At 38.1% G+C, this 14341-nt stretch overlaps 1 protein-coding gene and 1 non-coding gene across 2 annotated transcripts in view; one reads left to right on the top strand and one right to left on the bottom strand.

Moving 5' to 3' along the window:
- USP13 (ubiquitin specific peptidase 13) overlaps positions 1 to 14341 on the bottom strand; it is a 115109-nt gene that overhangs the window by 85582 nt on the left and 15186 nt on the right. Inside the window, exon 2 of the mRNA XM_040480830.1 lies at positions 6563 to 6688. Within this exon, the coding sequence (XP_040336764.1) occupies positions 6563 to 6688 (126 nt within the window). The remainder of the gene's footprint in view (positions 1 to 6562; positions 6689 to 14341) is intronic.
- LOC121034277 (small nucleolar RNA SNORA81) lies at positions 10020 to 10182 on the top strand. The gene has a single exon (XR_005792357.1). It is a non-coding gene; the product is annotated as a small nucleolar RNA SNORA81 (small nucleolar RNA).

The following is a 14341-nucleotide window of genomic DNA, read 5'->3' as shown; positions in this document are numbered from 1 at the left end:
CCATTAGATATTCTTTCTTATTTTATCGAAGATTAGTTGACCATACAGTTTTGAGCCTATTTCTGGGTTTTCCATTCTGTTCCATTGACCTATGTGTCTGGTTTTGTGCCCGTACCATACTGTCTTTATCACTACAGCTTTCAAATATAGCTTAAAGTCTGGAATTGTGATGCCTCCAACTCTGCTTTTCTTTTTCAAAATTGTTTTGGCTATTCGGAGTATTTTGTGATTCCATACATATTTTAGGATTGTTTGTTCTAACTCTGTGAAAAATGCTGGTAGTGTTTTGATAGGGATTGCATTAAATGTGTAGAGTGCTTTGAGTAGTACAGACATTTTAACAATATTTGTTCTTACAATCCATGAGTATGGAATGTTTTTCAATTTCTTTGTGTCATCTTTAGTTTCTTTCATAAGTATTCTATAGTTTTCAGCATAAAGATCTTTCACCTCCTTGGGTTAGGTTTATTCCTAGATATTTTATGGGTTTTGGTGCAATTGTAAATGAGATCAATTCCTTAATTCCTCTTTCTGCTGCTTCATTGTTGGTATATAGAAATACAACATATTTCTGTACATGGATTTTTGTATCCTGTGACTTTGCTGAATTTGTGTATCAGTTCTAGCAATTTTTGGGTGGAGTCTTTAGGGTTTTCTACACAGGGTATCATGTTGTCTGCAAATAATTCTTTGCTGATTTGGATGCCTTTTATTTCTTTTTGTTGTCTGATTACTGAGGCTAGAACTTCCAGTACTATGTTAAATAACAATGATGAGAGTGTTGTTCCTGACCATAGAGGAAAGCTCTCAGCTTTTCCCCATTGAGGATGATATTAGCTATGAGTCTTTCATATATGGTCTATATGATGTTGACGTATGTTCCTTCTATCCCTACTTTGTTAAGGGTTTTTATCAAGAATGGATGCTACATTTTGTCAAATGCTTTTTCTGCATCTATTGCAAGGGTAATATGGTTCTTATCCTTTCTCTTATTAATGTGGTATATCACATTGATTGATTTGCAAATATTGAACCACCCCTGAAGCCCAGGAATAAATCCCACTTGATCGTGGTGAATAATTCTTTTAATGTACTGTTGAATTTAATTTGCTAATATCTTGTTGAGAATTTTTACATCCATGTTCATCAGGGATATTGGCCTGTAATTCTTTTTAGTGGGGTCTTGTATCATTTGGGGATCAAAGTAATGCTGGTCTCACAGAATGAGTTTAGAAGTGTTCCTTCCATATCTATTTCTCAGGAACAGTTTAAGAAGAAAAGACATTAACTCTTTTTCAAATGTTTGAGAGAATTCCCCTGGGAAGCCATCTGGCCCTGGAATTTTGTTGGGAGATTTTTGATTACTGATTCCATTTCTTTGTTGGTTACCAGTCTGTTCAAATTTCCTGTTTCTTCCCATTTCACTTTTGGTAGTTTATATGTTTCTAAGAATTCATCCATTTCTTTCAGATTGCACAATTTGTTGGCATATAATTTTGCATAACATTCCATGTTTGTATTCCTATGGTGTTGGTTGTGATCTCTCCTCTTTCATTCATGATTTTTTTGGGTCCTTTTTCTTTTTTTTTTTTTTTTTTTTTTTTTTTGATGAGTCTGGCTACGGGTTTATTAATTTTATTAATTCTTCCAAAATCCAGCTCCTAGTTGCATTGATCTATTCTAATGGATTTTTTGTTTGTTTCCACATCATTTGTTTCTGCTCTAATCTTTACTATTTCCCTTCTTCTAGGTTTAGGCTTTATTTGCTGTTCCTCTTCTAGCTCCTTTAGATATAAGGTTAGGTTGTGTATTGAAGACTTTTCTTGTTTCTTGAGGTAGGCCTGTATTGCTATATAATTACTTCTTATAACTGCTTTTGTGGCATCCCAAAGGTTTTGGAAGGTTGTGTTTTCATTTGCATTTGCTTCCATATTTTTTTTTTCTTCTTTAATTTCCTGATAAACCCATTCACTCTTTAGCAGGATGTTCTTTAACTTCCATGTATTTGTGGTCTTTCTAAATTTTTTTCTTGTGATTGACTTCAAGTGTCTCAGTGTTGTGATCTGAAAATATGCATAGTATGATCTCTACCTTTTTGTACTTGTTGAGGGCTGATTTGTGACCTAGCATGTGATCTATTCTGGAGAATGTTCCATGTGTACTCAAAAAGAATGTGTATTCTGCTGAGTTAGAATGAAATGTTTTGAATATATCTGTTAAGCTCTCTGGTCCAGGGTGTCATTCAAAGCCCTTGTTTCCTTGTTGATTTTCTGGTTGGATGATCTATCCATTGCTGCATGTGAGGTTTTAAAGTCCCCTACTCTTATACTGTTATCACTGAGTTTCTTTATGTTTGTTATTAACTGATTTATATATCTGGGTGTTCCACATTGGGGGCATAAGTATTTACAATTGTTAGATCTTCTTATTGGATAGATCCCTTTATTATGATACAGTGCCCTTCTTCATCTCTTGTTACAGTCTTTGGTTTAAAATCTAGTTTGTCTGAAAAAATAAATAAATAAAATAAAATAAAATAAAATAAAATAAAATAAAATAAAATCTAGTTTGTCTGATATAACTATGGCTAATCCAGCTTTCTCTTGAGGTCCATTAGCATGATAAATGGTTCTCCATCCCCTCACTTTCAATCTGCAGGTGTGTATAGGTCTAAAATGAGTCTCTTGCAGGCAGCATATAGATGGATCTCATTTTTTTATCCATTCTGATATCTTATATCTTTTGATTGAAGCATTTAGTCCGTTTACATTCAGAGTTACTACTGATAGATATAAATTTAGTGCCATTGTATTACCTGTAAAGTTGGTGTTCATGGAGATTTTCTCTGTTCCTTTTTAGTCTTTGTTGCTCTTGGTCTTTCTTTCCCACTCAAAGAGTCCTCTTTAATATTTCTTGCAGGGCTGGTTTAGTGGTCACAAACTCCTTTAGCTTTTGTCTGTCTAAGAGTGGTGGTTTTTTTTTTTTTAAGGTGAGGAAAAAGCCAGAAGAGGGAAACATTGAAGAAAAGGGAGTTAAGGAAGGAGCAAGTTTATGAGGAGGAGGAAACAGAGCTGTGAGGACAGACAGAACATAGCTTTCTGCTGGGATGGAGGAACCAGAAGCAATGAGTTCCCAGGAGGCAAGACAGGAGTTCAGGAAGTTCCTGTCCAGGGTCCCTGTTTTCTTGGTAAAGTACCAGTCAAATTGTTTTCTAAGGATGGTGAGAGAGGTCGTGGCAGCACCTTGAAGACTGCATCCAGAATCTGGAGTGGGAGAAGGTGCAGGCCAAATTTGCTGGGGGCAGTGAGTGCGCCCAGCAGAAGGGGGAAGACCAGGAGTCTGACATGGCCCCAGACATGGTGGTGCAGAATTGCTCACAGTATACACACAGAACCCATGATGATGCTGATGGCATGACTGGCTGGAGCTCTGGGGACAGTTAGGCGAGACAAAGGGCAAAGGATCTTTGAAGGCACTGGTGGTAAGAGAATGTTTCAAGTCATGAGAAGCAGGCTTAACAAACAGAAGCAGTGGCCGCCTGGACAAGTCATGGGCCTGGAAATCTCAAGGAGGGAGAACAACAGAGTGAAATCAGAATAAATGAGTGACAGAGCTCAACTGAGAGAAGGTTGTAGTCAGGGAGTGAAATATTTAACTGAAGACTTCAGAGGCAGAGTTAACCATGTGAAATTACCACCATTCTGCAATTGTGCCACAAGCTTATTGAGCAAGTTATTTCAAGCTTCTGGGCCTCAGTTTCATTCCCCACCCCACCCCAGTTTCCTAAAACTTCATCATTTTATACTAAGACATCTGTTCAGGACAAAGCGGACCTCATAAGAATTGCTATGCCCCACATAACAGGAGCAGTGAATGTAAATCATGTAATATCGGGCCAATATTAGACTATTTTAATCACTGAGGTGATGGCTTATCTGACCTCCTGGCCTCTCTTCCTCCTTTTCCTCCTACTCTGCCCACTGTCCAATTTTGGGATCTCTCCTTTGTCTGGAACTTAAACAGAGAATATATTAGGCAGGCTAGCATGAACGATTAGATGAACCTCAAATCAGCACTGACTAGAAGTTCCAACAGTCTACTAGCTATTAGGACTAAAAGCTGAATAGTGTCACTAAGTATAAAAATCAATACTTGAAAATTAATAATATCCCCAAACATCATTAATAACCAATTAAAATATAGTAAGTAAAAGTTAGCAGTAACAATAGTTACAAAAATTACAGGCATTTAAGAAAATCTTACAAAATGCAAGCTCTTTTACTGAAAATTACAAAATATTATTGAAGGAGACAAAAGAGAACTGAATACTGAACTGATTCAAAATGAACTATGTCATTTTGAATACTCATTCAATAAATATTTATGAAGCACCTACTGTGTGTTGGGACAGCTAAGTGCTGAGGGCACAGAACTGAACAAAACAGACAAAAATCCCTGCCCTCGTGGAGCTTAACCAATGCTATAGATTATAATCTACAAATTCAATGTGATCTTGATCAAAATCTCAACAGGATGTTTTAAACTAGATGAACTGATTCTAAAATCTGTATAGAAAAATAAATTTCTAAACCCAGGAAAGTTCTGGAAAAAGTGTTTGTACCACCAGATATCAAGGCTGGCCACACCAATGCAGATTCAGAAAAATAAGATCAACAGAAAAGAACCAAGAGCCCCAAAGCAGACCCAACTATGAATGGCAAGTTAAAATGTACAAAAAGAAAGGACAGATATCATATGTTTTCACTCATAAGTGGAACTTGAGCAACTTAACAGAAGATCATGGGGGAAGGGAAGGGGAAAAAAATAGTTACAAACAGAAAGGGAAGGAGGCAAACCATAAGAGACTTAAGAGAATAAATGGAGCGGGGATGGGAGAATGGGGGAGAGGGGAAAATGGGTGATGAACACTTAGGAGGGCATTTGTTGGGATGAGCGAAGAATCATGGAAATGTACCCCAAAAACCAAGAGCACACTTTACACACTGTATGTTAGCCAATTTGACAACAAATTATATTAAAATAAATACATAAAATAGTTTTAAATGAAAAAATAAATAAATAAAATATACAAAAAGATGATACTATAAATCATTTAGAAAGATTGCACTAGCCTACCACAGCAGGAAAACTGGTTTTCAGTATGGAAAATAAAAAACAGATTCCCATACTTCACACAAATACAATAAACTACAGATGGATTAAAATCCAAAAATGCTAAAACACACATATGCTCATGCAAATACACATGCACTTCAAAAAAAAGTATTCAAAGAAATACTGTTATGACCTTGAGTTGGGAAATAATTTCATAGATAAGATACACAAGGCACAATTCATAAGAGAAAAGGTTAATAAATCTAACATTGAATTCAAAACTTCTGCATAAAAGAATTCATAAATGAAGCAAAAAGATAAGCCATAGACCATAAGAAAACAGGAAAATCAGAGAAGAAAAAACCAGAATGGCCAATAAACATATATAAAGATGTTCAACCCTCACAAAAGGAAATGCCAGTTATTTAGATGCCACTTTACAACCGTCAGGTTGGCAAAAATCAAAAGTCTGACCAAGTGTTGATGGGGGGTGGGAAAACAGGAATTGCTAATCAGTGCAGACAGAAGTAGAAATTGAGTGCAACCACTCTGGGGAAAGATTTAGCAATACGTAGCAAAAATGAAAATAAGTACCTCTACAAGCCAGCATTACCACTTTGAGATATACTTATTTCCAAAATAAATCTTACACATGTACCCCCGGGAGAAATGTATAAAAATGTTAATTGTTGCACTATTTGTAGAAGCAAATAAAAAAAGGAAACAATCTAAATGGTCATTAATAGAACAAAAGAATAATAAATGACAAGGTACTCACAAGAGGGAATAACAAACAAATAATAAAATGAAGTAAGTACATTCAGGCACATCGCAACATGAATAGGTTTCAAGAACAATGTGAAAAGATAAAGCTCTACACAGAATTATAAGTAACAGTATGATAGTATGTATCTACATCTTTAAACCACATAAAGTCATTCTACATATTGTTCATGACTATCCATACGTAAATAAAATAGAATGACCTATATAGGAACGAGAACAAATTTGCAGCCATGGTTACTACTGGAGAGGGAAACAAAAGGGACTTGAACTTTCAGGAAAGCTCTTTCTCTCGCTCAAAACAAAAGAAAACAAAACAAAAAAATCTGAAGCAAAAATATCCAGATATTTTTTACTTGTGATTTTTGCATTTCTGGCATTATTTTGTGTACTTGTCTGTATTTTTTTGCTTAACTTTTTTTTCATTTAGTCGACCCATGTCTTCTTAACACCAATCAGAAATTCAGAGGAAGAGAAAAATTAAACTGAGTTACACAGGGTTTGGGGAAACCTGTGAATTTCTGCAAAGGGTCCCATTTTTGTTTCCCATCCTCGAAAGGAATGAGAAGTCATGTGGGCACAGTAAACTCTCCATGTGATAAACCACACCACGACAATGCCACAGGAAAGATATCAAGGCCAGTTCTCCAAACGTGCAGCTCACCTCTCGCACATGTCTTTTCAGGTGCATGTATACACTCTGTCCAGTTTTTCGAAAATGTCTTTCAACATGTTCCCTTCCAAAGGCCAAAAATGTATTCATGCATACATAGAGTCCACCTTCAGAATTCTAGAAGAAAGAGACAGGTCACAACATTAGCCAAGGATATCTCGCCAAGTCATTTAGATAAAGAAAAGGGAAGGGAAAGAGGGCAAATGATGAAGACAAAGCCCAGCAAAAGGCCACCTGGCTGTTGTAGTCATCTGCAATGACCCTCTGAGGCTCCACAGCCACCCACAGCATCAGCGTCTGCCCCAAACCTGGATTCCAGGTGCTCTGGACAGCTGCTAACAATCTCCCAGTCAGGCGAGAGCCTCAGAGGGCCTGGGAAATAAACATGCTTGTCGGACTCTCCAAACTTGGGTACGGGACCATAAGGGAAACGAGAAGCTTGCCCAGTGAACCAACTACCACCACGGCAATCCTGTCTCATCATTCTTCCTCCCTGATCAGTGCAAGTCTCCAGGAACATAAAGTTTTATATTCTTTTAGCAGGGTTCTTCGATTCAAAGATATTCTTCTCTTCCTTCAATGACACAGAATATCTGACCGTACCCATTATAAATTAGGATAATTCAATAAATCAACAACTTAATGAGTAAATAATAAAGGATAGAGCCCTCTAATAATCCTAGCTACATATTTTTGCACGCCTGATATGTGCCAGGTGCTTCTCATGTATTATTTCTAATCCTAACAATACTACAAGCTGCTTATTATTATTTCCATTTGACAGTTGAAAAAAAGAATTAAGGGGGCATCTGGGTGGTTCAGTCCATTAAGCATCCAACTTTGGCTCAGGTCATGATCTCACGGTCCGTGAGTTCAAGTACCACATCGGGCTCTATGCTGACAGCTCAGAGCCTGGAGCCTGCTTCAGATTCTGTGTCTCCCTCTCTCTCTGCCCCTCCCCTGCTAATGCTCTATTTCTCTCTCAAAAATAAATAAAAATTAAAAAAACTTTTAATATTTAAAAAAAATTTTTTAAGAATTAAGGATCAGTCACTTGCCCAAGTTCTCACAGCATGGAAATGTCAGTTAAATTGACTCTATTTCTCTTTGCAGCCTTCTATGCCACATTTCAAATATTATTTAATTACAGACACCCTGCCACAATGAACAGTCAAGGATATTGTTCACAGTTTAGATACTTGATTTTCTATGCCAATTTCATCTCTCCTTTTTCTCTCACTTTGCTTAACATGCATCTCTCTAAATTTTGCCTATAAAATCAACCACCTTTTCCTCAATGAAACTGGATTCTTATTAAGCTCTCATTAGTCTCGCCTTGCCACATAATTTTAAAAAGCAAATTTTTTTTAAAAACCTGTCAGAATTGATAGCAAGCACCTGTCAAAATTCCTTACATTACATTTTAGTAGAGCACAAATTCAACATCAAAACAGGCATTGATGTTCACTACAAATATATGAAAAATAATTTGTAAGTTCCAGTAACTCAAGATTGTTTATTTTTTTAATTTCTAATAAAATTCCCCAACACTATATGGTTTATAAGCCAGACATAAAGGAGTCTTATCACAATGAGGATATTACAACAGCATCAGTTCAAATATGTGTCTATTATTGTAGCAAATACATTGCATAAGGCAAGAAAAGGAAAAAAGCATAAAGATCACAAAGAAAGAAGTAAACTGGGTCTCAATTTGCTGATGACATTTACTCTATATGGAAAATCCTTAAAAATCTAAAAACTACTAACGAGTAAAACTAATACATGAATTTAGCCAGGTCACAGAATACAGATTTATAGGCAAAAATCAATTGCAAGTTTACACTCTGGCAACAAACACTTGCAAATTAAATTTTTTAAATTTGACTATAAAATAGCATCCAGAAAACTCAGTTATTTAGCTGGTGCTTCTGGATAACTGTTTCCCTTTGAAAGAGATCATTTGAATAAAACTAGAAAAGTTCTTCAACTGGAGGCATATTACATTCACTTGATCATCAAATTAAATATTTTCAAATGTTTTTTTTTTAAAAATAGGTGTTTTTTGCATAGTCATAACCCTTAAAAAACTTGTTATCATTATAATGGCCAGTTATTCATTAAGCCCATTAAATTGAGCACCACATATTGTGATTTTTAAAAAAAATAACACTTCCATTCTCTTCCAATAAAATGGAACCCAATCAAAAGAATTCAAACCAGAAGATATACCAGGGAAAATATGAGATTTGTAACCAGGGTCCTGAACTACCACTAATTAGCTCTGTGGCCTAAGACAGGTTGTCATTCAGTCTCTGAGCTTCAGGATTCTCCTTTACAAGCATGGCTGCAGCAATAATTCCCACCTCACATGGTTTCGTCAAGTTCAAAGAGGATGAGATACATTCTATACTATAATGCATTCATAGCAATTATTTATTATGAGCTACAGGTCTGTGCGCTACACGTATCTCCTATTAGCTCAATCATTTTATAATTGGAGGAAACAAGGAAGAAAACAGTGAGCCAGTCAGCCACACAGGCTAGGGGCAACAAATATTAATCTATCAGAAAAATATGTTAAGCAACGAGCAGGAGAACCAAGAAACCAGCAAGCAGAGGAAGAAAAACGTTCAAGTGCAGCATTTTTCTGGAGAAAAAAATACACGATAGCTATATAATGCAAGAGTTTATAAAGTAATCTCTAAAATAATCACAAGGTCTTTGCTAATTTCATTGCCAAGACTTCTTGACTTCTTAGGAAATTTGATAAAAATTTAATATACCCCAAACATTCGTTCTCAGTCTGGAGTCACTTGATACTGTCACAAAGTCGATAATCAGAGAGGAAAATGCTTCAGCACTCACAGACAAATGGCCCCACATAGGAAAGGATTCTATTACAAACATCCATGGGTCTCCTCCATCTGACACATGCTGGCCTCTGAAGCAGTATGTGCCTGTCCACTAGGGGCTCTGAGATGGAGCCACTGCCCACAGGACTTGCCAGCAGTACAAAAGCTTCAGGACACAGTGAGACACAAACCTCCTCAAAGCTACCCCATACAGAACAAACACACACTTTAGTCTAATGGTCTAATGTTTTCTTCCCTCCTGCCTTATTAATGTCTAAACAGTGGCCCTATAAGACACTTTATTTTGCATACAAAGACAGTACTCCATGCCATGTGCTCTGAACAGCTTCTTTCACTAATGATGACCAGTGTATGCTGACAAGTCTATCCCTCCTGTTTCCTCTGTGACCAAAGCACAGAGAATAGTTTTAGAGCCTGGGATCAGAGCTGAGCTAACTGATTCTTAGTTTTCAAACCCTCAACCTCGTGCTCTCATTAACCAGCCACGCCCCTACTAAGATTACTGCCCCGGAAAATACCCGTAAAGCACTTGCCTTCCTGTGGCCAAGAGTGCAGCCATGAAATCGGGCAGGACCTTCCTTCATATAAGCACTGTGTTAAAACTGCGGAAACTAGGATCACATCTTGGTTTTTGTAATAATGTTGGCAGAGTACACACACTGCACTAGATTGTGAAGACTTGGGGGGGGGGCCTCTCTCTTAATGTCCTTCATCTCAAGATTTGATGCAATATGTCTTTAGAAAAAAAATTTTTTTAATGTTTAAAGAAAAAAATCATTGTTAGAAAACTACCAACGAACAATGAAATACAACTCAAAGAATATCAGGGCAGAATACAAAATAATACTTTTCTCAAGTCATGGTGGTAGAGTGCTTATTAAACCAGATTACAGGGCGCCTGGGTGGCTCAGTCGGTTAAGCGTCCGACTTCGGCTCAGGTCATGATCTCACAGTCTGTGGGTTTGAGCCCCGCATCGGGCTCTGTGCTGACAGCTCAGAGCCTGGAGCCTGCTTCAGATTCTGTGTCTCCCTCTCTCTCTCTGTCCCTCCCCTGTTCATGCTCTCTCTCTCTCTCTGTCCCAAAAATAAATAAATGTTAAAAAAAAATTTTTTTAAACAGATTACAAATGAAATTCATATATATTGCATTAATATTTTAAATAAATGGTAGCATATGAATAGAGATTCCAAAAACACATTCTATGGTAACTGCTTAATATATATCAAACCACAAGAAACGCAAAAATAAGGGGAAATCACTAATAAAAGTTATTGGGGAAGTTAGATACCAGTATACAATAAAATTAACCTAGATCCACATCTTATGCCAAACACTGTATGTAATAAGGTCCAGAGAGCTCTAAGAGATAAGCATTTAAAAAGCTAGAAATGAGCAGAATAGCATATTTTATCCCACTTATGAGGGGGAAATAATTTCTGGCCGTGAAAATGCAGGATAGAAAGATGGCGTAATTGAGTATAAAAATGTAAACACTAATGAACAAGTTTTATACCACATAATATAATGAAACAAATAGAAAACCAATCATCACAGAATGAGGAAAGATGACAAGTACAACGAAGAAAAGTTTATATCCAAGCTATGTAAAAACTGATAAAGTCACAAGACGTCAGCATTCAGGTTCAACTTGGTAAGTTTTTCTTTTAAGTTCATTTAGTTTTAAAATTTTTTTTTTTTAACGTTTTTTATTTATTTTGGGGACAGAGAGAGACAGAGCATGAACGGGGGAGGGGCAGAGAGAGAGGGAGACACAGAATCGGAAACAGGCTCCAGGCTTCGAGCCATCAGCCCAGAGCCTGACGCGGGGCTCGAACTCACGGACCGCGAGATTGTGACCTGGCTGAAGTCGGACGCTTAACCGACTGCGCCACCCAGGCGCCCCTAAGATCATTTAGTTTTAACTGTGAGAAAATATTAAAATCAAATCATCACATCCTCACTACCTCCTGAAGTAATAAGCATGGTAAAACAATCTCAGGGCAGGGGCACCTGGGTGGCTCAGTCCATTAAGTGTCAGACTCTTGGTTTTGGCTCAGATTGTGATCTCACGGTTTTGTGAGTTCGAGCCCCACATCGGGCTCCAAGCTGACAGTGTGGAGCATGCGTGGGATTCTCTGTCTCCCTCTCTGGCCCTCCCCAACTTGCGCTATCTCTGTCTTTCTCAAAATAAATCAATAAACTTAAAAACATTAAAAAAAAAATCTCAGGGCAAGTACATGCCTACTAAACCAGCAGAAAGTATGAAAACTACAAAGCCTGAAGCCACAGAGAAAACCTGGATGGAGTCTCACAGTATAAATCGGTTCCATCCTTCTAGAGATCAATCCAACTGTGACTCTTTGACACAGTTATTTCTCCTTTGGGTACAGACTTCAGGAAACCAAAATAAAGAGAAAAGAAAGCTAATTTGCACAAAATATTCATAGATACACTGTTTATAATAGGAAAAAGAGCTCCCAAACAAAGGAGCTAAAATATGTGGCATATAAACAAAGCAAAATGCTCTAACGTTATTTAAATTGACATATTATGAAATATGTGTAATGTACACAGAACATAAGTATAGAATTGTGCATAATTTGCACAGAAAAATAATGTTCATGAAAAAAAATACATGCTGATGACAGGGAGGAAAGAGAAGAGAAGAAGGGAAGTCTGTTCATTGACCAAGACCCAAAATGAAACTGGAATGTGATCAATGTTTTATATTTAAGTTCTTGACCTTGGGACTCACAGCCTTACCTCCTGTTACCTTTGAGCTTGGTCTAAAGAGGCGTTTGTCAAACTACTGTCATGAAGAACCAGGTTGTTTTCTGTTGTGTTTTGTTTTGTTTCTGTTCATTAAGGAAAGATATGTGGTCCCACTGCACATGACTAGACCCTGGCTCAGCCAGATATGAACTTGCTCCCACGTGTAAGTCCCACAAAACCCAAACGGGTCTATATGCTGTCCAAACAAACTAATCCACTGCTCACACGCTTGGATGTGGCTACAATGTCAAGTTGCTATAGAAATTACTAAGTGCTTACTCTCAATGTTTGTACTTCTCTCTTGGCACCAGTCAGCTGACCACACTTGAGTAGCATTGGTCTAGAGCTAGTGGCTGCCATGTCCACACCCCATTCTTAGAACTGCCCAGTTCTGGAACGGGGCAGTTCTAAGAATGTGTCATGGTGAAGAAAGCGTGACTTCAAGGACCTTCAGAGACACCAAGCCTTCAGAGCAGCCCACATCAAAACTAGCTACACACACCGATGATGCCTTCATGACTGTACAAGCGCCCCCGATTCCACGCCTGTCCACTTATCCACCTGCCAGCCTCTGCCCATGACCACATCTCCTGACTCCTCACCCAGTGCTGCCAGTCCTGACCTTCAAATCCGTTTTTATTTCAGAACCGTTAGCATCTCACTCACTGAAATCTACAGCTGTGAGAAACCCATGCTTCCTTCATTTGAGGCCACTACGTTCAGAAGCTGAATCACACGTTCACTCCTTAAGGGTAGGGAAATCATGTCACATTCATTACTAAATTCCAACAACAGTACTCTCTGGGGCAGAGCAGAACTGAACAAACATATGGAATGAGTGGAAAAGTTTGTGTCTCTCACTCGGCTACATAGTTTAGTCTCTCTCTCAAACTGATCCTCAATGTCCTTCTGATTTGGATTTAAAACACTTCAGAGCACAGGCTCCATCTCAAGTCACTAAACAATGAGGATCACCGAAAGAAAACAGATGACCGTGCATAGAAAAACAGCCTCAGGTGGCTCAGTCGGTTGAGTGACCGACTTCGGCTCAGGTCATGATCTCACAGTCTGTGAGTTCGAGCGCCACATTGGGCTCTGTGCTGACAGCTCAGAGCCTGGAGCCTGCATTGGATTCTGTGTCTCCCTCTCTCTCTGCCCTTCCCCCACTCATGCTCTGTCTCTCTCTGTCTCAGAAATAAAAAAACATTAAAAAAAATTTGTTTAAAAAGAAAAACAGCCTCAGGCGCCTGCAGGAATACTAGGTTTTCAGGTTTGTTTGGTTAAAGTCAAGCCCTTAGCAGCTTGGACACTTGAACCCCATTACCCCAGCTCTCCTACTTTCTGTGACCAAGCCAGCCTCCTTGGCTCTTCAGGACTGTGACTGCCATGTCCACACCCTATGCCACCTTGGACCCTATCTGGCCCCTGCTTCCAGAGGTCACCCAGCCCAGAATGACCAATATGCGCTTCCCTGCCTGTTTTTAGCTAAATAAGATTCTAATTAGCATTTTCATGATGCACTAAACAGAAATGTGACCAATGTGTAACACTTGATTTAGAAACCTGAATTCACAAGGAAGTCAAGAAATACCACTCAGGGCTTCTCTGAAGTTCTATAACGATTCCCATGACAATTCTCCCACCTCACAATCAAAGAGAGAGGAGCAACATTAGAAGCCCATATGTTGTTTAATTGCACTCTTCAAAGCATGTCAATATAAATACGATGGGTACATAGCTGTTCATTTATTACTTTACATTGTATTATCCTACATGCCGTTCAGAAGTAACATCAAGAACGAAGTCACCTTTTTTTTATACCGCTGCCATTTAAAAGAATATTAAAACTGAGGTGAATATAAAGGTCAAGGTTACATGTTTTCAGAATAGCAAGTGAACAGTCATTTTAAATAAAAATACACCACATTGTCAATCAGTAGGTGTTCAGAGAACTTTGTTTACGATGGTGTGTTCTTGGAGACTTGGAGACCAGCCTCCGCTGGAAGACAGGAAGGGAGAGTGAGCCTGTGTGAACAGTGCGCTCAGGAAACAGAGTCGCTGCGTAACACTTGTTTTTATAACCACTGAACAGTGTGGAAAACAAGCGGTCATTGCCGCAAA

This window comes from Herpailurus yagouaroundi, unplaced genomic scaffold (genome assembly GCF_014898765.1).
Source record: "Herpailurus yagouaroundi ecotype Mexico unplaced genomic scaffold, PumYag 159, whole genome shotgun sequence".
In the NCBI taxonomy this organism is placed as follows: domain Eukaryota; kingdom Metazoa; phylum Chordata; class Mammalia; order Carnivora; family Felidae; genus Herpailurus; species Herpailurus yagouaroundi.
This window is presented reverse-complemented; position numbering and strand designations above follow the sequence as displayed.